At 44.1% G+C, this 26,401-nt stretch overlaps 3 protein-coding genes across 6 annotated transcripts; all 3 read left to right on the plus strand.

Annotated features, from left to right (window-relative positions):
• The first annotated feature begins 4,947 nt into the window (after positions 1–4,947).
• Positions 4,948–6,533, plus strand: LOC119219744 (receptor-transporting protein 2-like). The gene is made up of 3 exons (XM_037475134.2): positions 4,948–5,105; positions 5,267–5,432; positions 5,900–6,533. Exons 1-3 carry the CDS (start codon positions 4,994–4,996, stop codon positions 6,252–6,254), a joined length of 633 nt encoding a protein of 210 aa, XP_037331031.2. The 5' UTR covers positions 4,948–4,993; the 3' UTR covers positions 6,255–6,533.
• A 330-nt stretch (positions 6,534–6,863) lies between these two features.
• LOC119219419 (ankyrin repeat and IBR domain-containing protein 1-like) lies at positions 6,864–23,037 on the plus strand. 4 transcript variants are annotated; one of them, XM_037474620.2, is made up of 21 exons: positions 6,864–7,074; positions 9,475–9,816; positions 11,817–11,988; positions 12,128–12,259; positions 12,923–13,114; positions 13,714–13,831; positions 13,973–14,193; positions 14,892–14,980; positions 15,101–15,245; positions 15,531–15,691; positions 15,926–16,014; positions 16,280–16,404; positions 16,510–16,644; positions 16,870–16,956; positions 17,075–17,141; positions 17,240–17,385; positions 18,064–18,242; positions 18,356–18,407; positions 18,539–18,595; positions 18,722–18,845; positions 19,195–23,037. In XM_037474620.2, the coding sequence occupies exons 2-21, from the start codon at positions 9,629–9,631 to the stop codon at positions 20,634–20,636; spliced, it is 3,921 nt and encodes a 1,306-aa protein (XP_037330517.2). In that variant the 5' UTR covers positions 6,864–7,074; positions 9,475–9,628; the 3' UTR covers positions 20,637–23,037. The 4 variants fall into 4 exon arrangements, with proteins under 4 accessions (XP_037330517.2, XP_037330518.2, XP_037330515.2 ...); XM_037474618.2 differs by having other exon boundaries at positions 6,865–7,074; positions 16,274–16,404; XM_037474619.2 differs by having other exon boundaries at positions 6,865–7,026; positions 16,274–16,404.
• A 540-nt stretch (positions 23,038–23,577) lies between these two features.
• On the plus strand, positions 23,578–26,251 carry snrpd1 (small nuclear ribonucleoprotein D1 polypeptide). The gene is made up of 4 exons (XM_037474625.2): positions 23,578–23,734; positions 24,397–24,473; positions 25,517–25,708; positions 26,026–26,251. The coding sequence occupies exons 1-4, from the start codon at positions 23,721–23,723 to the stop codon at positions 26,100–26,102; spliced, it is 360 nt and encodes a 119-aa protein (XP_037330522.1). The 5' UTR covers positions 23,578–23,720; the 3' UTR covers positions 26,103–26,251.
• Positions 26,252–26,401: the final 150 nt, after the last annotated feature.

Below are 26,401 nucleotides of genomic sequence, written 5' to 3' on the forward strand. Positions count from 1 at the left end.
CTTCACTCTGCGGGGTGTAATCCTCCGGAGCCTCGGCCTCACAGCGCGTGTGAATGAGGAAGGAGACGCGGCTCCTGGCTCTCCCTCCGGAGTGACTCCTCCCAGCCGAACCCAACTAACAACAAAAAAAAAAACCGTTGATCGCTGGAAACAGAAGAGTCCATTGGAAGCGGACTCCTCAGAGGCACTTTTGAAAAAAAAAGAAAAAGTGGGGGCCTTTATGTCGCTGCTGCTGATTTGGGATTCATTCGCCTTGATGAAGCAGAAGTTTATCCAAAGCCTTTTCCAAAGCTCTATGAACGTAGAGGATTTTTTTTTTTAAAGTTCTGCACTTGTTTTGTTTTATTTTGTCACCGTATCTTGTCTTGTGGCACGTAGTGTCGCATGTATTCGTTGTACCGAATGTAGCAGTCGTGTAGCCCCTGCAGAGACGAGATGGCGCCCCGAACACGTACTTGTATGTGCTTTGGTTCACAATGAAGTTTTCTAGAGCACTTTTGACTTTTGTAAGGGTCCGGCACCGGTTCCAAGCTGCACTATAATTTAAGACAAGAAGAAGATTTCCATTTCTCATTGTAATTCCCTCAGTTTTTTTGCTACTGAAGCTCCACTGGGTGTGTTATGACTAGTAGCTTCTGGTGGCTAATGCCAGCTAACGTTTGACATGTGTTTGCATCGAGCATTACCGTTCTGGTCTGCTTTATTCATCACTTTTCTCTTTCTGTGCAACTGCTCTTCAGCTTTATGCAACTGAAACATTGTGTGGACGAGTCGCACCGAATCAGCAGAGTCCTGCAGCTTTCCTTTCTGCAGACTTCACCACTCAGTTTGTCCTTCTTTAACATGGGAAGCACTCCGGCTAAAGCCTGTTAAGTCACAGTGCAGGTGATACATGGATACAGGGACAGTATTTGTCGATATAAGGGATTTGGCCAATGAAAAAGGTTTATGACTGTTTATTATGTTCCTTAATTTTTCTGCATGGCCAAATTAATTACACCATTTATTGATTGCATAATATAGACCAGAAATATTACTAATTATTCACTTTTTACTTATTCTATTTAGGGTGTCACTCACTTGCTCTCAAATACACCAGTAACCATGACATTAACAAAAGGCATATTACAGGTAAAAGTACATGCCACCGTGTGTAGGCTTGCATGTGCAAACTTTGTGGGTGCCGTCCTTTGTCCTAAAACGTGTCTGTGGCACAGAACACACCTTGTTTCACAGCCCTCTGATAGAAACACGCTTATGAATATTGCTGTGTGTTCAGTCCTGCTGGAAGGTGTGGCTCCTGTTTGAAAGCGCCAACGTGCTAGTGACCTCAAACTTCAGGAGCCGTATTTTACGTTTTTGCTATGGTCCAAATAAAGGCAAATGTGCAACTCTCAGTTTGACAGTGATATGAATCGAGAGTTGGGTTTTTGCATAGCGGCTGAGTATTACAAATAGACTATGACCAGTGGCAGTAGAGTCTGATCACATGACCGAGCTCTGATAACATCCATGAGCAGGTATACAGGCCCTGAAACGATGGGTGCGGCCGCTCTGTGGAATGTGCTTAAGGCATCTTACCACACCCAACCGTTTCCTCTCTCTTCATTACTCCACCCCCCCCCCCTCCTATCACCCTCCTCCGTCTATGAGTCACCTGGCAGCCATTGAACAGGTGTACAGGTACGGGCAGAATCCAGAGAGCACCTAAATCCTGGCATGGATCTCATCCTAACCTGCAGAGGACGATTTGAATTCCAGCAAGCTTTATTGTGGCTGTGAGAATCAAATGTTGACTATTTTTCATACACGTAGGGCACAAACATAAGCCAGAAAGCATTTTACAGTTTTAATGTATCTTCCTAATAAACTGTAAAACTTGGTTTATTGTGATAGATGCTAGACTATAACTTTGCTGTCACAGCGAGATGAGAAATGGGAGACAAAAGCACAACAGTTCTGTGGAAAGCGGAGTAGCTCAGTGGATCGGGAGTCACTCAACACCACCACTTTCAAGGTTCTGTCTCAGTTCCTTTTCAGACTGGGTTTTGTGTCAGATTTTGGTGGATGTCTACAGTCAAATCTATAGCTGTTGTCTCAGAGCAGATTTAATTACATGTACTTGGATCAACTGGAAGTTCCTTCAGCACTGTAGAAGGTTAATACAAAGGGGTCAGTCTGTGAGTCTGTTCTCGTCTTGTCCCTCTGGAGCCTGCATCGCTGAGACCCCGAGCTTTCCCAGCATGCTTTTCTCACACTGTAATGTCACACCTGAGTATAAGGTGACTCCCTGGAGCCCGGGGCTCTGAGGTCATTTTTGCACCACAGTGCCGGGGGGAAAGGGGAACACACATCCTCGCTGTACAGTGTATGGCTTGCTTCGTATGTATGCGTATGCGTGTGCAATCATGTTGGCAGTGTTGTGTCTAGTTGATATGTGATGCTAATGAGACAACACTAACTTCCCATTACCACCATACATATAATGATATTTCACATATAGATTCTTTAGTCTGCATTATGTGAAGAACCTGCGAATGAATACTTCTCAAAAGTAAAACAGGATCTGAGATGTGTGCGTGTGTGCGTGCATGTGTTACTAAAAATCAAAGTACCTAATTCCCTTACAGCAGATAACACCCAAGTAATTACTGACAAATTAGATTTACATTTTTTATCCTGTAAAACCTGCAGATGTGTGTTATCTGATGTGTGTGTGTGTGTTCTTCGACCTGAAGTCGATATCTTGTAATCAGTTTTTATTACTGGGTGCGACATCACCAACAACCATAAACTGCTTAGGTACAAGGAAAGTCCCACACTGTGCACAAGGTTTCCATTTGTAAACTATGTGCGTGGTCTGAGAGCGTCACTACATACCTGCGACAGGTGTTGTCCATCTGATGCTGTTACTTCCACTCAAAGGATGGTAATCATTATTGAGGAAACAGCATAACATAACTCGGCAGACAGGAGACAATGACGGAGTGAACAAGGAGGTGCTTTTTCAAACCAGCTGGACACCATCGCACTGCCTCTACCACTCCTAAACAAACTTGAGACGGCAAAAAAAATATTTCATGACCACATCAACAAATATTATTCTGTGAGATATAAAAAATAAAATAATTTGGAACACACTCTGACACAATACAGGTTTTCCAGCTTTATTTTTAACCTCACCAGACAGGACGCCTGTGCTCAGGGACATAAAGGAGTAGACTCTGTATTTACATAAAGTCAATATGTCAATATGTACTGAAATAGGATGAGGTGTAAAAGAACTTCAGAGTTACAGCAAGAGATAAAGAACTGATTTCCTCTCTTTCAAAGTAGAAAGGTGACATAGATAAGTGTTTTCACCAATAACAAGGCTTCCAATTTCCAAGAAATGCAAAAACGTATCTTCAAAGAAGGAGCAAAAGATCAACAGACAGACAGGACTGATAAAGCGTAAACACGCAGCAATTTTTCTGCAGACAGAACAGGCTAAAGTTAAGACAGCGCAACATGTTTAGGTGTGGTTTTATGTATTATAGTTAAATACATCTATTAATGTCATGGATATATTCCCTGACAGGACTCATCTATGGAAGTATATTGAATCACTGTAAATTGAATGGAAAGCTAATATAGCTTGCCTACTTCTGGGACCCAGCCAGTGGTTTGTGGGGAATCCCTTGAGCTCTTAAAAGACCTGTTTCCACTGCTCACCACCACGAGATGCCTCCCTTAACTCCTGCTGCACCGCAATCAAAGTCCATGTCGGTTTGTGGCGCGTGTCCATGCTGCCCCCTGCTGGGCCCAGCAGACTCAATGCACCTTTTTACCACATTATTGTAAATGCAACCACAACTACAGCAAATAATACAACTCATGAACGGACAGGCCAATCGTTTCACGGTATGAGCATGAGGAAATCTAAAAATGTGATGAGAAAAATTAGAGATGGTTGTTTAGTAGATAAATTGTTCAAATATGTGCAATCACCCCAAATAGAAAAACAACACCACTGAAAGAAAATAACGTATGAGCTAAAATTAATTTAATAAAGAGATTAAAAAACAACAACTACGATTTGATCTAACATTCACCTTGGGTAAAGGGGCAAATGGGGTAATGGGGTTTCATATATGATGCAATGCTTGTGTAACAAACACTCATTACCTACCGCACTAGTTCACTGTGGTGTGCACGCTAACATAAAATCCCCTATCACATGTTTATCCGGCGATGTGGCGCTGTTTCTGCGACACACAAACTTACGGTGGCCGAGAAGGTTCAGACAAATACAAAAGCAACAACACAACCGCAAACGCCACAACACAACACGAACGCCGCAACACGAAAATACAAAAGCCACATCACAACCGCAAATGCCACAACGCAACACGAACGCCGCAACGCAACACGAACGGCGCAACACAACACGAAAGCGAAAACGGAAGTAGCTGCCCACGGGAGCGAGCGTATTTTGGAGGAACGCCCACGGGAGCGAGCGTATTTTGGAGGAACGGAGCTGGAGGATGCCAGATTGTTTAAGAAGTAAGTGAAACATGATTCCTTGCGGCTACAGTTAAAGTAAGGAATCATGTTTCACTTACTTCTTAAACGATCTGGCATCCTCCAGCTCTGTTCCTCCAAAATACGCTCGCTCCCGTGGGCAGCTACTTCCGTTTTCGCTTTCGCGTTGCGTTGCGGCTTTCGTGTTGCGTTGCGGCGTTCGTGTTGTGTTGTGGCATTTGCGGTTGTGATGTGGCTTTTGTATTTTCGTGTTGCGGCGTTCGTGTTGTGTTGTGGCATTTGCAGTTGTGATGTGCCTTTTGTATTTTGTGTTGTGGCGTTCGTGTTGCGTTGTGGCATTTGCGGTTGTGTTGTTGCTTTTGTATTTGTCTGAACCTTCTCGGCCACCGTACAAACTGGACCTGCCCTGAGCCGAGGAGATGGAAAACGAAAGTGTGCCGGTAAGTTTCGTTTTCCTGTGTAGCAGCTGATGCTGGTAGATAAATACGGAGACATTCTGCGCAACAACATTCACAAGTCAACCAACGTCCCGTCGCAGAGGAAGAGTATCTCCCAACCGACCAGAATGAGCAGACCTACAGGTAACATATCATGTATTTAGTGTTTAATTCCTTTTATGTTATGTCTGATTGCTAATTAGTAATATTTGTTTTGATGAATTTGACCTGGCCTGAGCCCTTTGTTTCCCTTTAATTTCCTGTCATGTGCCAAGGCTTATATGTTTGATTTTCCATTTCTGCAGACTGGGTTCCTTCCTTGTGGATGGAGACCTTTCAGGATTTGCTGGAAGACGAGCTGGAGTACGAAGACCAGTGGAACTTCAACTTTAGCTACCAACTCACAAAGGATCTCACATCCAAGGAGAAAAAGAGAGGCTGGAAGATCTTCATCCAGTGTGTACACGGAAAGTATGTACTATTTTCATTACATATTCTCAAAGAATCAAGATGTATAACTTTAAACTCAGGGAAATTCAGGTTATAGAAGTTAAAACTAGCTATGAAAACTGTCGACAGAGTTTCTGTTGTAAAATAGTGCAGCCGTGTTGTGCTTTCCGTAATCTGACGAGAGTTTCTGCAATTTTATGTAGAAGAGGCAAGCAGCCAAGATTTTCTTGTTTAGGTGTGCTTCCTTGTCTGAGTAGTACTAATTATGGTGCCTTAAAAGAATGCATGATATGGTTTAACCAACAAAGTTATGGGAAGCCCTTTTTTTATTTAAATCTTAGCCAATTTTTCTTTCTTAGTTTCTGTTCATCACAGAAAAGACAAATTCCATCTGAATCTGAATCAGTCTCTGATAACGGAGCTAAGGTAGAATTGTACTAACCCTGAAAAGCTCTGACTAGTATATTTTGTTTATTCACTGGCCACAGTTTCCATTGTTCATCTTGCCGCAAGACCTGGTCCTCAGCACGGGTGACGCTGTTGTTCCGCTACATGCTGCGAGGAACGAGGGGGTCAGTGATCATGAGGCCCTTTGGACAGGCCTGCCTCACTTGCCAAAACGATCAGTTTGAACTGCCTGGTTTTTCCGAGGAAGACGTGGAAAACGCCTTACTCAGACTGTTTGCCAAAATACGGAAGAACTGCTACGGCGACGACAACGGTGATGTTGGGTTTTCAGGAGACAACGAGGTGAAAACCAAACCGCATGAGAAGGCCCTGTGTCAGGCCTGCAGGGATGGCATCTGCTGTCAGGAGGAGGACGACGACGATGACGATGATTAGAAGAATGTGGATGTGTGAGTGAAAGAGAATCAGAGGCAGAGGAGTGACAGTGAAAGGCTGGCAGGTGCTGTGTTGATGGGCTGAGATGTTTCTTTTTGGTTTGAATGACCCTTTTTTGGTATTTTAAAGTGGACCATTTTGTGTGTGTATTGTTTTGTTGTCATTTATGTTGTAATGTTCCTCTTCAGCATCAGCACCAATAATACATTCACTCCTGTAAATATATAAACTATATGTTACATGTTTGTCACTTTTAAATAAAGTTTTTGTTCACGTCAACATGTGTAGCTTTATTGTTGTTCAAATTCCTGTAACTAATTGAACTATCATGTAGCTTGTAATCTGTTTTCATTTTTTCTAAACACAATAGGTGGCTAAATCTATCATGGGATATTTTTTAGTTATTAAAATAAAAAATGAAATATACATATGTACATAATATGTACACAACTTACCTGTTACAGCAGCTGAAACATAACTTTTGGATATGGTCACAATATTATAACAACGTTTCACCAAACAACCCGAGGCAACTGACCAATCAGGTGAGAGTCCTCCGTGTGACAGCTGCTTCCGAGCATGCGCACTGCGCTTCTCTCTCTGGCAGCCACAACAACACTGAAGCGATCCAGCCAGTCTCGCCCCTTCGCTCTACCAGCAGCAGCAGCATCATCGTCGTCGTCGTCCCCACCGGGTCCGGTGGCAGCGAGGATGGTTCAGTCCAAAAGCAGCCGGAGATGCGAAGGACAGTGACAAGGCAATGGCCCTCGATGTACGCAAGTTCCCGAACCCACGACCAGTGACCAAGTGAATCGACCGTGTGAGTCAAACGGCGCAGGTTTGATGTTGTCCTAAGCTAACGCTAACCGGAGAGGGGCTATAGGGCTTTTCGGTAGCGGCATAAGGCTGTGCTGCTTTGGGTGGTAAAGTCTCCCCGTCTCCCGCGGTACGCGAGGCGGAACACGTTAACACCCGAGGTAAAGCGCCCCCCCCCCCTCTTTAACGTGCCGCTCGCTTCCCGGTTGTGTTCGACTGTCAGCGCGCTGAACAAAGGACTTTAACCGAGGGGCCGCGTGGACAGAAACATGCTGAGAGGAGTCGGCTGCTGTTTTTGTTTTGCGCTCCGGTTCGTGCTGACACGCTTCTTCGGGGGCAACCGCACGGGGCTCCGACCTGAATACGTAGCCTATTGACGGCTAAATGTCGCTGTGTGCCGGGGTGCTATCGAAGGAAGGACCATTTGCACCGTGTGTCACCGTTGCAGCTCCTGTCCGACCGGAGCTCGTCTTTAACGAGTTCGAAGTCTCCGTATGTTTTCATTTCATTCAGAAACCTGCCCACCGCCCGAGTGAGGTGAGACTTTACGTCATCACACGGCAGCGAGTTCTGATAACGGTGAAAGCACAACAGGGGGTCGTTTGTTTGTTGTTTGTATATGTACACGATATAGTATATATACACGATATAGGAACTAGTAGTAAATCAGATTTGATTGCGACGGCTCTGGCAGGTTGGGGGGGAATGATTCATTAACTTTAGATAATTCTACGGTTAGTCAATGCTTTAGATCATATATTAGTGTAATATTAATATCTTGGTACGATTGAGCACCTTAATTAATGATTATTTTCTCTAGCTCTAAAGTGATCAGTTAATTAGTAATACGTTTACATAATATTACGTTTAGGACTGCTGTTTTCTGACATTTAATTGCCCATCGTTTTAAGCATTTTGTCTAAACAATCGTGAGATATTCTGATTTTCAAGCATCGAAATGATATGTCCTAAGTCCTATGATAGTTCTAGATTAGCGTATTCACCAAGCATTAAAGTTCTAACCTTGTGTGTAAAGAAAAGCACAAAGACAATCCCAACGGAAACATCCTCCGAACTTGTGATTTGCTTATAAAACATTGTGATTGCAAGGTGAATTCTCAGGAAACCAAGACTGACTTGAGTTTTGGTCAGCAGGAATCATCTGACAAAGGTTTCCAGAGAACATTCATGCGTGTGTCATTCTTGAATTCATTAGTGGCTAAGTCTTTATTATCATATTATCTAAAATGGGGAGGCCTGCTCTGTGTGGCTTTATGGTATGTGTGTATTACTCACAATCCCCCCCCCGACCACTGAGTAAATGAAGGCCCAAAGAGCTTTTGTAATGGTCGATAATTGAACTGTCACTTCCCAGCACAAGACTTGCGTTCCCTGGAATTCCAAACTTCCTCCATGTCCAGACTTCCTGTCCTTATTTAGTATGAGACACGGAGAGAGAGAGAGACTGGCTGAGATACACAGAGTAGTGAAGTGAACTGGAAGTAAACCAGTGTGCACAAAACAGAGACCCAAGCAGACACACTGACCTAATAGCAACCCCCCCCCCCCACACACACATGGTCCAGTCTACTGCATCATTGGAGCGGAACTTGAAAACATGTTGTCTATTAATTGTCAGTGCATGCAGCTCCTGCGCGGCCCATATGCCTCCTTCTGTCAGCGCGGGTTTTCCACGGCTATGTCCCTGTCCGTCACTGCGTATGAATGGCAGGTAGAAGAGTCTATTCAGATGTTCCAGAGCCAGCCAGCGGCCAACTGTAGCCCGGCTAAAAGAGGCTCTTTGTCAGGGCCAGACAGATGGCCATAGAATGACGACCGTAATGATACCCTGAACGGCCCAACGCGCACTCGCATGCACACTCCGCTCATTACAGGCTGTAATGAGTGGACAAATTGTGTGCGTCCGAGGGAGGAAAGAAAAGAGGGAGACGTGGGAATGACGAGGAAGGAAATGAATCCGAACACACTGATTTGAGCCCGACTTGAGATCCTACAGGAGGTTAACCAGCTGTTGATGGTGAGGGTAAAGTAGGTTGTAGCAGCTATTCTTGTGGTTCTTTGCTTGAGGGCCCGAGAGGATCTGTACATCTTGTTTTTGGTCTACGATATTATTGCAAAATGTCAATAACCTCCCCCGCCTTGCTTGGCCTCTTTGTCATTATCTCTCTGTCTTTCTCGTGTCTTTCTTCCACCTGTGCTTTCGCCCTTCCATTTCCGGCGAGTACACATTATCGCCACAGCCCGTCAGCCAATCGATGGACAGATTTTTTTATACTTCTTCCCTTTATTTACCCTCACCAGCCCTTTCCCCACGCTCATTCTAATCATTTCCTCTCCTTTCCTCCAATCAATATCTCTCTCTCTCTCTCTCTTTTACTTTCAGGGCAGGAGAACACTTGACCATGTTGCTCTGAGTTGTGACCTGTGGCGAACGGGGGAGGAGGAAGAGGGGGGGGAGGAGGAGGAGGAGGAGTGAAGAGCAAAGAGGCAGACGAGGCACAGCTCCCCTTCGGTGGTCCTTTTGCAAACTTGAAGCCATGGGCAACACAGCCACCAAGTTCCGTAAGGCCCTGGTGGGTGGCGACGAGGCCCTGGCCTGGCAGCTGTACGAGGGCAACCCTCAGTTCAGGGACGGCCTGGACCCGAATGCATCGTACGGAGAGCAGTACCAGCACAACACGCCGCTGCACTACGTCTGCCGCCACGCCATGACACGTCTGCTCAGGTAAAAAAAAAAAGGAAGGTTTTGAATGTCAGAGGTGGTGATGAGAGTTCAACATTATTATAATGTTGTTAAGCGGTTATCAAATACAGCTACGGAGGGATCTATGCAAGTGAGTCGTGTTAAACGGGACGTCGGCCTCGAGACGCTTCTGTTTTGAAGGAAAGAACGGGGACTTTTTGTTTCCGAAGGGACATGATGTATATGCTGTCATCCTATGTTAATGATGTCAAAGGCCAACAATTATGTTGACACATGCCAGACAAAAGAAAAGCACATTAGCCACAAAGAACACTGGCAGTCAGACGCAATTAGACCCACACAGACGGCAATTAACAAAACTGCAAACAAGAGCGATCACCAGAAAAAGCAACTGAGCTTTTCGAAGTGAGCAAGAAAATGGGCACTCTGCCAATTTTGTATACTAAGCCTGTTAAAACCACTGCACAATGGTCTTCTGTAATTCTGGATAAACTGATTGAGTCTGAGAAAATAAGTCTCGTGATCTCTGAAAATTTGGAACCGGAAAGAACATACTATATACTTGAACCAGGTGTAAGCCACTCTATGTCTTAAGCTAAACAATCTAAAAGAAGGGGTTCAAAATGAGAAAAACAATAGAGAGCAAGACACCAGTTAGTCTTTAAACCCCCTGCAGGGATAATCAAACAGCTGATCCAGTGACTCGATATCCTCACCTCCTCCTACTCGCACTCTTCCTCTCTCCTGCCCCTTCTTTCCATGATTACAGGTCAGGATCAGAGGAAGCCGTTTAAAAAGGCAAGTCAATTATCTGTGCATCTGCATGTGTGCACACGTGCATGTGTGTTTAAAAGGGGCCGGGGGGCTTGTGACTCCACAACTGCTTAATGTGTCCCGGTCTGCAAACGTGAATATAACACACTTAACACACATTTGGTGTGCTATTTGGGTCCCTTGCTGCTCACCTATAATGGGCCAGAGAGGCGTGCTGCACGCACACTGTGCTCCACATAAGTATCAGAGGAAATGCTTTGTTCCAACAGCTCGTTTGGACACAGGCGGGCGGATAAACAACTAACAAACCTCAGACAAAGACAAAAAGAAGACTCGTGGAGAACAATTGTTGGCCCGTAGATGCAGAGTCTGTTTTTCAGATTATTTTTAACATATGCCCCATGGCTCGTTTCTAGGGGACGGATTGGATAGTAATCCCATGACATGTGCAATACTCGGAAAGCACAAGAAGACCTAATGCTGGGAAAATGGGTGCAGTTAAGGAAGTGTAACACGTCATCCTCATCAACTGAGAACTCAATAAGATGTATATCTGAACTGATAGCAACTCCCTTTGGAGTCTTCAAGGCACAGGACAGGTTTGGTTTGTTTTTTTATCACAGGCTTTCGTAATCATCTGTGTGAATTGTCCTTTTTTTCCTTTTTGAATTGCACTATGGTTTGAACTGCTTTGGTACTCGACAATTGCAGCATAAACATGTGATGTCCCCTAGCTAGTTATTTCTAGTACACTGATATTAGGACCGTCCTTCCTACATGGGCCGTTGAGCATGTATGCGTGTAGATGGGAGGGGAGGCGGGGGGGGGGGATTGGTTTGTTGTTGAGAATAATGAGTGATTGTTGCTGAGTGGTTGAATTGGCAGTGAGCTGTCATTAGGGGGAAGCTTCAGGCGCTCGTGGCTGAACGGATGAGAAGGTCAAAAGTGGAAGATTAGGCAGGATGCACCATCAGGCAACATCAATTTCTTCTGCTGGAGCAAAGGTTTTAAAGTGTTTTTATGTATATATTGAATCAATGTAAGTTCCAAAAATCTATTTCATTCCTTCTCTTCAATCACTTCTCGGGTCTCCATGTTCTCTTTCCTCCACATATATCTCTCTCTCGTATGTAGGCTTCACGTTTCTCTCTTCTTCCCTTTTCACCCTCTGATTTCAAACTTCCTTTTAATGTTTCTGTTCCTCCTGAACTCTTGCTTTATCCTTCTTATTTCTTCTCCTTGTCCAGGTCCTTTCTGTTTAGTAAAGAGGGGAATCCCAACAAGCGCAATGTGCACAACGAGACGTGCCTCCACGTGCTGTGCCAAGGCCCACAGATCCTGCTGCTGCCGGAGGGAGCGCTGTCGCCGCGACTGGCCCGACCCCAGAGGGACGAGCAGCGCCGAGCCGACTCTCTGCAGGTACAAGCGCTTGACCGCGCAAGTTGGATTTTTACACGCCGGCGTGACTTTGTTTATTTATTTATTTTGCGTCAACCTGGCTGAAACGTGGAAATAATGCAGTGCGTTCCTTTTTGTGGACTCCTTCTCCCACCGCCAGATGAGCCTCAGTTGGACCGGTGCCAGGCTGGAGGGAGGCCAGTACGAGAAGGCCAATGTCAACGCCACCGACAACCACCACAGCACCTGTCTGCACTACGCTGCAGCTGCAGGCCTGAAGAGCTGTGTGGAGGTGAGAGAACGTGTGTGGGTGTGTGTGTGTGTGGAACCCTCTGGAAGTTAAACCATGTGTTTGGGAGGGGCTTTCCAAAGCCCTGTAAGGCAGATCGGTCTTCTGTGATTGGATTTCACAACCGGTGAAATCTGAGGACGGCGTTATGCCTCGTCCCCGCATTAAGGGAGTCTGGTTTGTGTTTCATTACTGTCAAATTTCGAGTAGTGCTTCCTGCCTTGTTTTTCAAGGTTTTACTGCTTACGAATTCGTAATAAAAAATCCACTTCCTGAAATGAAAGAAAACTGAGCGCAACCCAGATATTACGCTTTAAGATATAAAGTAGGAGCACATTTATCTTCATTTCCTCCCTTCTTTAATCTTTTTTTTCATTCATCTCATTTTTTCCATTTTGCTAAACTGCACTTGGACTCTTCTTTTTTTGCCCCCGTTCCTCTCCTTGTGTTATTTTCCTCCTTCTTTCACCTGTTACTGTGTATGACCATATATTTGCTGCTTTTCTACCATCACATCTTCTCCTTTGTCCCCTTCCTCCCATTTTCTCATTGTCTGCTCCACTCGCTCACCCCTCTTGCTTCTTTTGTTCATTAAATTTCTTTTTCCTCCATGTTATCCATTTCTCTCCTTTTTTTTCGCCCACTCCTTTTGTCTCCTCCCTACAGCTGCTAATCCAGAGCGATGCAGACCTTTTTGTGGAGGACGAGGACAAGTTGACGCCATGTGACCATGCCGAGCGGCATCACCACACCGAGCTGGCCCTCAGCCTGGAGTCACAGATGGTTTTCTCCTCCTCTTCAGCTCAGCAGTCAAACACGGACGCTCATGGTGAAACCAACCTGCTGCAGTACAAAGAGGTAAGAGCACAGTGATGAGATCTGGGGGTTTTCATTCTGGCTGGACATTGAAGAAAAGTGTTTTATTTTTATGCCTTTTAAACAGATACTTAAAATGGCCATTTGTAAATCATGCATTTTTTTCTCCCATACTTCCACATTCTATGGAGAAGCAAAAATGGCAATCATTAACAAAACAATATAAACATCTATTTAAAAAGCATAAAAAACATTACTATTATCTAAGTCTGGTTATTCCAGTTTCCATTTTTACCAAAATCCAACTATAATATGTCATATATTCTCCCTTAACAGATTAACCAAATTACATTGCTTTTTGTTTAGTAACACCAGCAGTGTTTTTGAGGATTGGAGTTAAACAGAGGGTAACGGCAAAGATTTACAGCAGTGTCTGCTGCCAACTGGCAGGACTTTGATCTCTTTATTACTCTTTTCCAAATCTTTACTAATACCTAATCTCTTCCCCACCGACCCCTGCGCCTGCCAACCCAGACCTTTTCATATTTTTCACTTAAGTGCATGTCATCCTTTCCTTGACTTTGTTAATAACTTTCTCTTCCCCTTCCTTCATCTCTCTCTGTGTCTCCCAAACGTTTCAGCCTTATGAGGGACTGAAACTTCAGGACCTGCGCAGACTAAAAGACATGCTGATCGTGGAGACGGCAGACATGCTGCAAGCCCCCCTCTTCACTGCCGAGGCCCTGCTCCGAGCACACGGTACGTGGAAGCTGAACTCCCAGAGGTCTGCACAAACCTTTGCGGCACTGATGTTGCGATCGCAGTATTCAGAGAGCGTTACATACGTGCCTTGCCCCCTGCCTCTGAAGGTGTGATTACTCTCTCTTCGTCTCCCTCCAGACTGGGACAGAGAAAAGCTTCTGGAAGCGTGGATGTCGGACGCTGAGGGTTGCTGCCAGCGCTCCGGTGTGACCATGCCCACCCCACCACCCAGCGGGTACAATGCGTGGGACACCCTGCCCTCACCTCGCACCCCAAGGACCCCGCGCTCACCGCTCACGCTTACCCTCACCTCCCCGACGGACAGCTGCCTCACACCTGGAGAGGAGAGCCTGGCTTTGGTGAGACACACCCAGTTATGACTTTAAACGCGCTTAAGCGGTAACGGTGTTTAAATGAACACGGTGCAGAACAATTATTTCCAAACCTACTTATGTAAAGGAATTAGTTAATGTGAAAGGTAGATTGGTGTCACAGGATTAGAGAAAAGCAAAAAGATATTTACTCTGGGAGTGATTTATTGTATTAAATGGTACAGTGTTCAATGACAAAAGACCCACAATATCTTATACAAATCTGAGCTACAGGACATAGATTAATGGCTTGAATTCTCATCCATCCATCTTCTATACAGCTTATTCTTAGAGTGTTGCGAGCGGACTAAAGTTTGTAAAGCAATTAAAAATGTGTCTTATCGGTCTTATTTATTTAATTTGTATTTGTTTGTCTAATCTTGTCAGATTAAAGGGGGTCATGAGCCATCTTTAAAGCAATAACTGTTTTCTCTACTCTACTTTGTTGTTGCACATAAGCCATAGTGTCTCCGCTGTTGCTGCAGGTGTAATTACACACCCAGTACTTGTCTGACTGACATATTATATTACTTTGTATCATGATCTATAGACATTGCTGCTTTTGTCCTTTCACTGTGTACAAGTACGATGTCAATGTACAAAAAAAGTGTTCAATCTCACTTAGGGTCATTTTAGTCTAATCCGTAATTTTACTGCGATATAATTTACCTTCTATCTCTCTGCAGTGTGGGATCTGTCTCTGCTCCATCTCAGTGTTTGAGGATCCAGTGGAGGTGTCCTGTGGACACGAGTTCTGCAGAGCGTGCTGGGAAGGGTGCGTGCGTGCGTGCGTGCGTGCGTGTGTGTGTGTGTGCGCGTGTTCCTGTTTTCTTCAGTGTGTTTTTAGCGGTTATGAATTATTGATTTACAATGTTTGTATTTGCGTGTTTCTTAGGTTCCTTAATGTAAAGATTCAAGAGGGTGATGCACACAATATCTTCTGCCCGGCCTATGAGTGCTACCAGCTGGTGCCGGTGCATGTGATAGAAAGTGTAGTTTCCAGGGAGATGGACCAGAGGTATCTACAGTTTGACATCAAGGTACAAATGGACGCTCATACAGATATTGATGTCTATTTTCTCATTAAGGCTCACCAAAGCTCAAGAAGTTATTTGATCCAACTGTATATTTATTTTGTGTATTTGCCCCATGTCACTTCTCTGGCTTAAAAATTGTCTTTGTTTTTGTTTCTTCTTGTTTTGTTTTTTCTTGACATTGCCCCTCATCTTCTGCACTGCACATTCCCTCTCGTCTGTGTGTTCTTCTTCCTTCTATGCACTCCATATTTCATTTGAGTCTCATCTCTCTCTCCTTCCCTGTTGCAGGCGTTTGTGGAGAACAATCCTGCCATCCGATGGTGTCCTGCAGCACGTTGTGAGCGGGCGGTGCGGCTAACTCGACCGGGCCCGGGGGATAGTGACCCACACAGTTTTCCTCTGCTGCCCTCCCCAGCTGTTGATTGTGGCAAAGGTCACCTCTTCTGCTGGTACGCGTCATCATTCATTCATGGCTCCCTACACATATTTCAACACAACTGGTGAAGGAGGCCTCAGTGCTGTTGATCTGGAAACGTATGCAGGCGTCGATCAGAAATTTCTCCTCTGGCTTTTTCCGTCTGTTCTTTTTGCTTCTGTTTCTAAGAATTATTGAAGATTGTCACAATGCTTTGTTATCATTTTTCCGCACTTCGTTCACTGTTTAACACCCTCCCTATCTGCAGGGAGTGCCTTGGCGAGGCCCATGAGCCATGTGACTGTCAGATGTGGAGGAACTGGCTCCAGAAAGTTACAGAGATGAAGCCTGAGGAGTGTAAGTCTGTCTTTGTGTTGTTAGTGTTTTACTGGGGATAATTTAGGCAGCACCTCAGTTAGGCTGACGCCACAACAGGGCAGTTAACAGCAGCTGTCAGACGGCCTGCCGGGATGTGTCTAATATATTCTTCAAACACAGTGGCAGGTGTTAAGGTCATGGATATTTGTGTGTCGTGGTGGGTGGATCTACGGGGCAGGTGTGGGCCGAGGTCTCTAATTTGTGTGCACACGTGCGTTTGTTTGTGTGTTTTCCACAGTGGCAGGTGTGAGTGATGACTATGAGGATGCTGCTAACTGCCTATGGCTGTTGACCAACTCAAAACCATGTGCCAACTGCAAATCGCCCATTCAGAAGAATGAGGGATGCAACCATATGCAGTGTGCTAAGGTATACCCATTCATCTGTCCATCAGCTGCGTGTCACGATGTGCTGGTAACAAACGTTACCTTCTCTATGCTTTCATTCCTTTATTTACTCTGTCTGTGTGTGCAGTGCAAGTATGACTTCTGTTGGATATGTCTGGAGGAGTGGAAGAAGCACAGCTCATCAACAGGAGGCTACTATCGCTGTACTCGCTATGAGGTCATCCAACAGCTAGAGGAGCAGTCCAAGGAGATGACTGTGGAGGTATTGACGCACATGCGCAATCAAAAGAACCACGCAAGTGTTCTCTGATAGAAACGTGCTCAAAAAATATACAAAACACATTTCCACTTGCAAAAACTACCCCACAACCAGATGATGCATTATTGAAGCTCATGTTGATGTGTTCTGCAGCATTTAATGTGTTTGCATTCATGAAACACACACACCAAGCCGTTTGAGTGAAATCAAATTGCCTTTTGTTTACAGGCAGAAAAGAAGCACAAAAGTTTTCAGGAGCTGGATCGTTTCATGCACTATTATTCTCGCTTCAAGAACCATGAACACAGTTATAAGGTAATACACTTATTACACATATTTAAATCAATTCAAAGCGAAGTTTCCATGAGAGATTTGTTACAATCTGATGATCAATTGATGTTGGACATGTGTATTTTCTCCTCTTGTCTGTTAGTTGGAGCAGAAATTGCTAAAAACAGCCAAAGAGAAGATGGAGCAGCTCAGCAGGGCCTTCATTTGCCGTACGTCTCCCTTGTATGATACAGGGTGGCCGAGCCATTTGTTCCCAACACTATTCATTAGTCCTATCTGCATTATAATGCTGGCTTGTTTCATCCAGGTGAAGGAACTCCTCCGGACACGCGTTTCATCGAGGACGGCGTGAGTGAGCTGCTGAAGACGCGACGCGTCCTAAAGTGCTCTTACCCATACGGCTTCTTCCTGCAGCAAGGCAGCACCCAGAAGGAGATATTTGAGCTAATGCAGGTAAAATGCATATCCGGGACGACAAGTCCCTGCAGCAATCCCTATGGACTCATTAGGCCACAGGGTGGCTGAACTGGTTAGGACAAACAATTTAGTGGAAATCCGACCTTTTAGTTTTCATATTTCTAATACTAGATGATGGGTGATAAATTACATAAACACATATATAACAGGTTCACAAATATATTTACTGAAATTCAACCGGTAGTTGTTGCGATATTGTACTCACTTATTCAATAACTACATATTTAATATTCCTCAGAAATGTTGCACAAAGTTCTCCTCAACATACCACACATGGTGTTGGTGCAGTTTGTAAAGTATTTGATGTTTTAGAATGCGGGTGCAAAGATACAAAATGTAAGCTTTGCATTTGTTCAACTAGCATTTTGTATTGTTTTTACAAATTTTCAACATTATACAATAATTCATGAGTAATTATTCTCATAAGATACTCATAATTTAGCTCACTTGCAATAGCTTGATGATTGTGCGATGTTTTCTTCTAGTCATACAGAATAATGAGTTGTTGTCATTAGTGATGCTATTGGACGATATCTCCAAGCTGAGTGAGTTAAAAAAAGTGAGTTCAAAATGAGTCCAAATCCTTTTTTCTTTTTTAAAATGTCCTGTCTCTGTACAGATAGACGGTAACATGCTGGTTTTGTATCTCCTCAGACCGACCTGGAGATGGTTGTGGAGGACCTGGCCCAGAAGGTCAACCGGCCGTACCTGAGGACTCCGTGCCACAAGATTACCAGTGCAGCACGTCTGGTGCAGCAGAAGAGGCAAGAATTCCTGGCATCAGTGGCCCGAGGTGTCGCGCCCAACGATTCTCCCGATCCGCCCCGCAGAAGGTGACGACAAACACACTCTAGCTTTTGCTTCGTCATCCCCCCACTGGCAAAGACAAAGTCAAAAGTTAGCCATCACGTGCGGCACTGAGCAAACAGTTTTGTGTTTGTTCCAGTTACCCAGGAGGATCATGGGACTGGGAGTACCTTGGCTTCGCCTCCCCTGAGGTAAACTGTGACACCGTACACAAAAACACTAACTTTCCCCTAAACCTGCACTCGGTGACCTACTTTAGTATGAGGTCATCTACATGCATGACTACGGCTGCGGCTGACTTAGCTTGCTCATGTGTGTTAAGATGGGGAGTCGTCACTCTGTACTGGGAGCAGGAGATCCGAGAGAGAGACAGTCACAGGTAATGCGCTGTAGTTTCTGCAGTCCTCTGTGCTGAACATTGTGCAACTATTTGATACAAAATGGAATTGCAACTCAGCTTTAAACGTATTTTTTTTAGTAACGCATCTTTAATGACTGTTTCCAGGATTATGCTGACATCCAGTACCGTCGCAGACACCGGCCACGGCGCAGAGGAGACATGCTGAGTCTGCACAACCTCAGAAGCAGCAGCAACACACCAGAGACCAGTAGGAGGAGTGACATCACAGGTTGGGCCAAAGGCTTTACTACATTATACAATAACCACAAAAACCATTATAAAGAAGGTGTATATTTTATAGCATGGGGCATTTGGGAAATTAACTCTTAATGTTGCACCGTATGGGTTGAATTGTCATGTACATATAGTGCAATAACTCCTGGATCCTAATCCAGCTCCGTCTTATACGCTTTTATATTTTGTCTTGTCTTCACACCAAACAACCAGAAATAGGTTTTGAAGATATTGCTCCATGAAGCTAGTTTAATTGACGCACATAGAACATTGATCCCTGGAAACAATTTCCAATCAAACGTTACAAACCAGTCCTTATTTTAATGTGATATTTTGTGTACCAGAAAATCCAGAGAGGATTGAGGGCCGCAGAAGAGTGCTGGGTTTGCTGGATGAAGACGATCCGAACATCCTGCTGGCCATCCAGCTGTCCCTTCAGGAGTCTCGCCGAGAGCGAGGCCTGGAGGGGGGGACAGAGGGGAGAGTGGAGCTGGACCGTGGACCTGATAGAGGACAGCAGAGGATGCGGAGACCCTCGGGGGACCCGGGTGATGTTGCCCTGCAGTCTCTAAACACAGAAGGTCCTCCAGGAGCCAGAGGCTCCTCCTTCCCCGCTGCTCTCCAGAACCCTCCTCGACCCCCTAACAGGACAGACTCCACCTCTCATCCTCCCATGTCAAACCCTCTCCCGCTCCCTCCACCTCCTCCCTCCCTCAGTGCAGAGCTGCTGGAGCTGGGAGACAGCCTTATGAAACTGGGGAGCATAACCACTCCTTATGACCTAGACACACACACGCAGGAGCAGCTGTGCTCTCACCACGCATACAACCACAGAACACACAGCACTCCTTACACCATCGAACCCACTTACAGCGACGTCAGCCACAGACCGGAACAAGACCCACAAACCACTACATACGTGCTCGACCACATTGCCACTACTGAACCCAGTTACAGCCACTCCAGCGGTTATTTGTCCGAGGCTGAACACACTGCCTCTTGCTCACATGAACGCACCCAAGAACCGACTCACTCTGGTTCGTGTAACCGGGAGCAACGTGACGTCACGCCGGGACCGGACATCTCCTACAACCCATGCCCCGAACACATCGGCCCGTACACTCAGGAGCGCACCGCTGCCTACGCTCCCGAACGCCCACCCAGATCAGAGCCCCAGCCCCTTGCCCAGTTGTGCCTCCCGTCTCCAGAGCTTGAGCCGGAGCTGCTGCTTTCACCGGTGATCCCCCCGGGGGGGCCTTTCACCCCCAGTGACCCGCAGAGTCTGGAGCCCCTGGACCCAACAGCCAGTGCCCAGCTGCTGGACAACATCATGGCCTGGTTCAACAACAACATTAACCCCCAGAACAACCCCCAGAGCCTGGCCCTCATCCCCTCCCCACCCACCACAGAAACGGACTCCTCTCCTGACACACACACTGAGACTGAGTCAGAGAGCCAGACCTCCAGGGGCACGACCCCCGGCCCGCTCTGGCAGCCCCTGGAGGGCGAGCCAGAAGCAGGGGGTGGGTCGGCGAGCCCCTGTCGAGGCGCAGAGGGCCTGAAGACGTCGAGGCCCAGCACTCTGGAGCTAGAAAAGGGTGCGGACGCAGGGTGCGTGTCTGAACTGTCGCTGGACGAAGCGCACGCGCACCCGCGTTCGCACTCGCAACGCGGAAACAGTCCCGCACACACTGCCCCGGCCGCAGAGAGAGACCTGGACCGCATCCTTCAGCTAGAGGGAGAACAGTCACCTGTGGAGTGGGAGGAACAAGTACACCTGGTGTGACAGCGACATTACAATGCGGAGTGAACATCCAGTACAAGAAGAGTGAGAAGTAAAAGAGGGGAGAAAATCTTTTGAAGTGCTTACTGTATGTATTATACTGTATCTAGAGAGGACATGAAACCCTGGGGATTGGGTCCAGTAAAGATGATGTCATACGCTGATACAAGTGCTTTTGTCTGCTCTAAAAACAAAATATTTGAAGTACATCAATGGAATGCTACTGATTTCATAACACATGAAATGCTGCACATGTTTTTGTTTTCTTACTTTATTTATTTCCTGTATTTGTCTTGTCAGTCTGTCCAGGATGAAGTTTTGGTGCTGAAATCCAAACCTGCCTCACTTTAGTTAACACGCCGACCCGACCGCAAGCTTCCTGGAGCCAAATATGATAACTGTAACCTCGGAGCTTGTTCAGTGTACTGTACAACCACATGGGCCTAATTCTGAATTTTGGCCCTTTGTGCACACTGTGCCTGTTTTGTTAGAGAGCCGACACACTACGGATGATTTCTTTTGGCAGGCCGCAAAGTACGGCAATATACCTGTCTGCTCAGTGAACGTCAGGCTAGTGCAACGTGCCATCTGGATTTAATGACGGCTATAATTATTTTGTAAATCTCCAGCAATTACGTAAGAGATATAATCTTGTCCCTCTGCACGAGGAGGTCTGAGGTCAGAGGTCAGAATTCAGCATCATGCATTCTTGTGAGGGGGAATTGAACCCTTTATTTTTGGCTGCACCACTCTGCTACCCATTCCATTAAATTCTATGAGCTTGAGATGCGCTTTCATTTAAGTGTCCTCTGTATTGCAGTATTTTACACCTGCTTTGGCTCAGTTTTGGCATTGTGCAAAATGTTATATTAATGACAATTCTTGCCTCAAAATATTTATCAAATTATGTATCTCATCATTGTTGAATCACATTTTCAAACATGGATTTTATTAAATTATGCAATCAGAGAAATTAATACTGAAGCATATTTTTGTGTGAAATCAATCTTATCAATTTGTCAGTTAACACATTGATAACTGAGCCAAAGCAATCAGAATACTGTATATAAAAACATAAATTCTCTTTGCTTATCACTTTATCATTTTTATTCCACTACTGATGGCTAGTGCAGTGTGCTGTTTGATAGATGAGCGCTGGGTTGGGGTTTACTGTAGTTTATCCTCTTCTATTTCTTTATTTATATAGGGCTGTTTTTTTCAGTTTAGACCAGCGTTGTCTGTCCGTGTGCCTTTTTTGTTTCAATCATATTTGTCTATTTTTTGGTATTTATTACTGTCATTGCTTTTATACATGCAAAACAAGTTGTCTGAGGATTAATGGAGAACACACTACTTTGGCAGTTGCCACACACTGAGGTTCTTGATGCACGTTAGTATTGTTTTTTCTCACACCACAGGTTTATCATATTTTATCGTATCCCTGAAAACTGAATTGCAGAAAAGTGAAATAAATGTGTTAATTATTTACACTTCACACACTGGTTTCCACTAACAGTGTTATCTCCATGTTGTTCAAATGTGGCCTTTGATTTTTTCAAAATGCTCTCAATCTTTTTATCTTTAAACTTTATTGCCCAACTGGAATGTTTACAAGATAATTAAGCACTGCCTGTTGTGTTAAGATATGGTGCTGCTGGGAATGAAATCATAATAATGGAGCGTGTTTATAATCATACATTCATGCCAATCCCACAAATGTTGAGATATCCTTTTTAGTTGAAATCTGTGTGTCTGCATTAAATGTGCCAATTATGCAGAATGGGATTTGAGAAAGTGCATCACTTACAATTGAATATTAAGCTTGTTTAAAATGTGAGGTCCCGCGTGCTCCACTGACGTGACAAAAGCCCTAAAATAACCACTTTTTCTTTCTATATTCGACATTAAACTGTGAAGGCGATAGACTGGTTTTTAGGTGCTGATGAAGACCTTTCATGAGGCCTGCTGAGATGTGAGGTCTGCTCGTGTCGCCTATAAACACTTCAGACTGTGTTTCTTAAGGAATAGTTAACCATTTACTTTAGGTAACTATAGGATACAAAACAGAAATGGGGACTCTTTTAATTTGCACAAGCATGCTGTGTTGCACTAATCAGGTGGATGGATGTGGAAGGATGATTAGTGTTCTTTTATTATTTTCTTTCTTGTGTTGATTTAGAATTTCATTTATGGTGTCATGGGATGTATCATTTGGTAGGCCATATATCATTTATATTTTAATGATCCCTCATAAACCCACTTGGGAATAATAGAAAAATGAAATTGCACTTGCATAGATTATACTTGATACATTCCCAGTCGATCCATAAGAAAGGTTTGATGCGTGGCCAAAACTGTAAAGGAAAGTGCAAAGTTTTCTCTCAATAAAAACAACTGAAAGATTTTCAAGATTTTTGAACTGTACAAATACTGCCTTCAATCGTACAAAAAATTGATATAATCAGTTTTACTCAAAGAAGCACATACATATAATTAATACAACTAAAAAAAACGTTTGCTCTTCAATTAGAGCCAATGATATTTGTAACACCTGAGCTATTCCGACTGCAAGTTCAACTGGCTGCAGCAAAAACGGTGTGTGTTACTTTTGTGTTTAATTGCATGAATGTGTTGTAGTTTTTATCTGCCCATACTGGCATTGTCACGATATTGTTGTTAACTTTATAACTTCATTGTAAATTGAAGAAAAAAAACAGGCCACTTTAAACAAACAAAAAAAATCTATATATTTATCACATAGGGACTTGTTTAATGATTACCCCCTATTTCTACGATTTTACAATGATTTAAAAAGCGTATATGTTGTGAATAATTGTATTAATAAAAGACCAAACCATGAGTGTCCGTAAGGGATTAAATCGTTACGCTTCTTCCTGCATTGGTTGTTCAATGCTCCTCCGTTAGGTGGCGGGGAACTCGAACGTCCTCTTTGCTGTCGCTCATTTGATGACGTAGGTTTAGCGCGACTGAAAACGTTAAGCTTACAACAGCGGCCTGTGTTGTTTCACTCGACCGTTGTAATTTTTGTCTACTGTGGAGGATTTGTCTCTACATTCTGCCATCATCATGAAACTAGTCAGGTAAGTGGATGCTAAAAGTAATCTTTTGTTAAATGTTGCGATGTGACGCGATGAAACAACTCGATGCTTATGGATGGATTTAGATATTAAACGTAGAGGCGGATGAGGCGGGAAGCGGTGATCGTAATGAATGGAGGCTCTCCGGAGTTACAATGGTCAAGCACACTCTGAAATAACAAATACCAACAGTGTTAATCATATTTAGTGTTAATCGTTATAGTTTATCTTTATACATGATAGCCGCTTGTTTGCTAATTGCCTAACTTAACCAATAACCCGACACAAATGCTAGCTAACGTTAGTTACCTCGTAGGCCCTGTCCGTATCTCTGTTCAATGCAGTTCTCGTAAATACATTGAGCGACAGGATTTAAAATAAAGTTGACGTGGAGTTAATAAATGTATGTTTAGTAAACCAACATCCTTTCTCAGATCTAAGCACGCGGGATTGAAATGTTAATGTTTTCCCGCAGATCAGCGTTACCTTTTTGTTTTGGTGTCCAATGCTTCACAGTCGGTAGCTAACTGCTGCTAGGTGACGTTAGCTAGCCTGACATAGTCTTTTGGGATACACGATGTAAACTGTTCTTATTAAATTGTGAAAACCTTGTGAATTTTATAGAACGGCTTGTTCTCACTGTAATGTTGTTCATCCGCATTCAGGTTTTTGATGAAACTCAGCCATGAGACGGTTACCATTGAACTAAAGAATGGCACCCAGGTGCATGGCACCATCACAGGTAAGAAATGCAGAGGAGTCTTTGAGGTGTTTTATCGCTGCCTCCTTTTGTAAGCTGGAGGAAGTTCGGATTTGATTTAGATAGGGACCAAATGGCCCAACTGAAGTAGGCTGGTCAAACTCTTAAGTAAGGTCGTAATCTCTTTTGTAATGCAAATGTATGAATTTGAGTAGTTCTGAATCAACCGAGGGGTCATTTCTTGGAGTTAAGTTGGATTTGATTGTTTCAACCTTGAACAACCTTATTTTTTGCCATAAACTGCTTTCAGTAGAAAATGGGGCAGAAAGTCTGTTAAGTGCTGAGCCTGTGTTAACAAATCTGGCCAATGCCACTTGAGGCCCCCAAAGACTTGACTGTCAGGTCTACAGTAATACGGCCACCACAAAGCTTCAGTAACTGAGTTCTAGTATTTAGTTGAACCTGTCCACACTATCACAGAAGATTGGAGTTTTTGAAACGTTATTTGATTAGAAGCACAACCTAATATAATTTCAGTGTCTATATACCAGAACTCACTAGGGCTGCAACTAACTATTTTTGTAATTTATTATATTTCTTGGGTTTAATTTCCCATAGCAAATTAAAATGAGTTAATGTTGTAATTTGATCTGCAAATGTATTTGAGTAACAAGTTGATACAAAAGTGTGCAAATATGCCTTTAAAAGCAATGCAAGCGACGAGCATGTTGAGGGTGCATCTCAACATGCATGGGCAGTTAGCTAAAACGTACCCATCAGAAGACGGTGGCTCCAGCATGCTTGCTTTTTAAATGTTCCTGCATTGCAGTAGTGCTGCTTTGAAATGTCAATTCTGTTTTGCATAATCTACATTGTACTGTTTTGTTTAGTTTAGCTTGCTGATAAAATGCTCAGACTTTTGAAAGTCTACCTCTGAATCTTTTTTGGAATAATATACAGTGCGTTGCAGCTCTATAACTTACTGGCCGTATTTAATGTCTCAACAGCTTTTAATGAGAATGAACAATGGCATGTTTGTTTTCAAGCATGTATTAAAAAAATGCTGTTTCCTTTTGCATTTGTAGGTGTCGATGTGAGCATGAACACCCACCTGAAGGCAGTAAAAATGACCCTGAAAAATCGGGAGCCCACTCAGCTGGAATCGCTGAGTATTCGTGGCAACAATATTCGCTACTTTATCCTTCCGGACAGCCTCCCACTGGACACCTTGCTGGTTGACATCGAACCCAAGGTCAAGTCCAAGAAGAGAGAAGCAGGTGAGAAATGTTTAAACACCATGAAGTTGTACAGAAACGGGAGAACCTTTAGATACAGTGTAGAAATGTAGTTGATATTTTGGCAACAATGTATCCTTACTAGATCTACACAATAAGTGGGAAATTGGCAATGCGCAATAACGGTTGGATTTTGTGACAAAGATATGACTTGAGGGAAAATAATCCACCATTGGAAGTATGTGTGTGACACTGTAGCAAATCTTTCACTAATTATTGGCTCGCCTAAAGGTCAAGCGGCATTTTGTATTCTTGTCAGAAAGAGTATTCGCGTGTTGCTAACTCACTCGTGTTTTCAGTGGCTGGACGCGGACGAGGCAGAGGAAGAGGCCGAGGTAGAGGAAGAGGCCGAGGTCGGGGCGGCCCAAGGAGATGATCACCATGCTGTACGTGTTTTGGCCGCCACCCCACTGTTTGTACAGGATTTTTTTTTTTCTCAGAAGAAAAATTTTGTGAATTTCAATGTTTTTTTTGTTCAATTTGCTTTTTCCTTATTTTGTACATTAAAATCCCTATGAGGATAAAGTGACTCTTTGTATTATTGCTGCATTGCTGACGGGGTTTGTTTTGTTATTCTATCACATTGTTCCCCTGACATTGTATTTGCATTATGTGGCGGAATAAAGTACCATTGCATTGAAAGGTTTCCCCTAATGAAAGACATTCAACATAAAC

The sequence above is a fragment of the Pungitius pungitius genome, chromosome 17 (genome assembly GCF_949316345.1).
Source record: "Pungitius pungitius chromosome 17, fPunPun2.1, whole genome shotgun sequence".
Classification (NCBI taxonomy): Eukaryota; Metazoa; Chordata; class Actinopteri; order Perciformes; family Gasterosteidae; genus Pungitius; species Pungitius pungitius.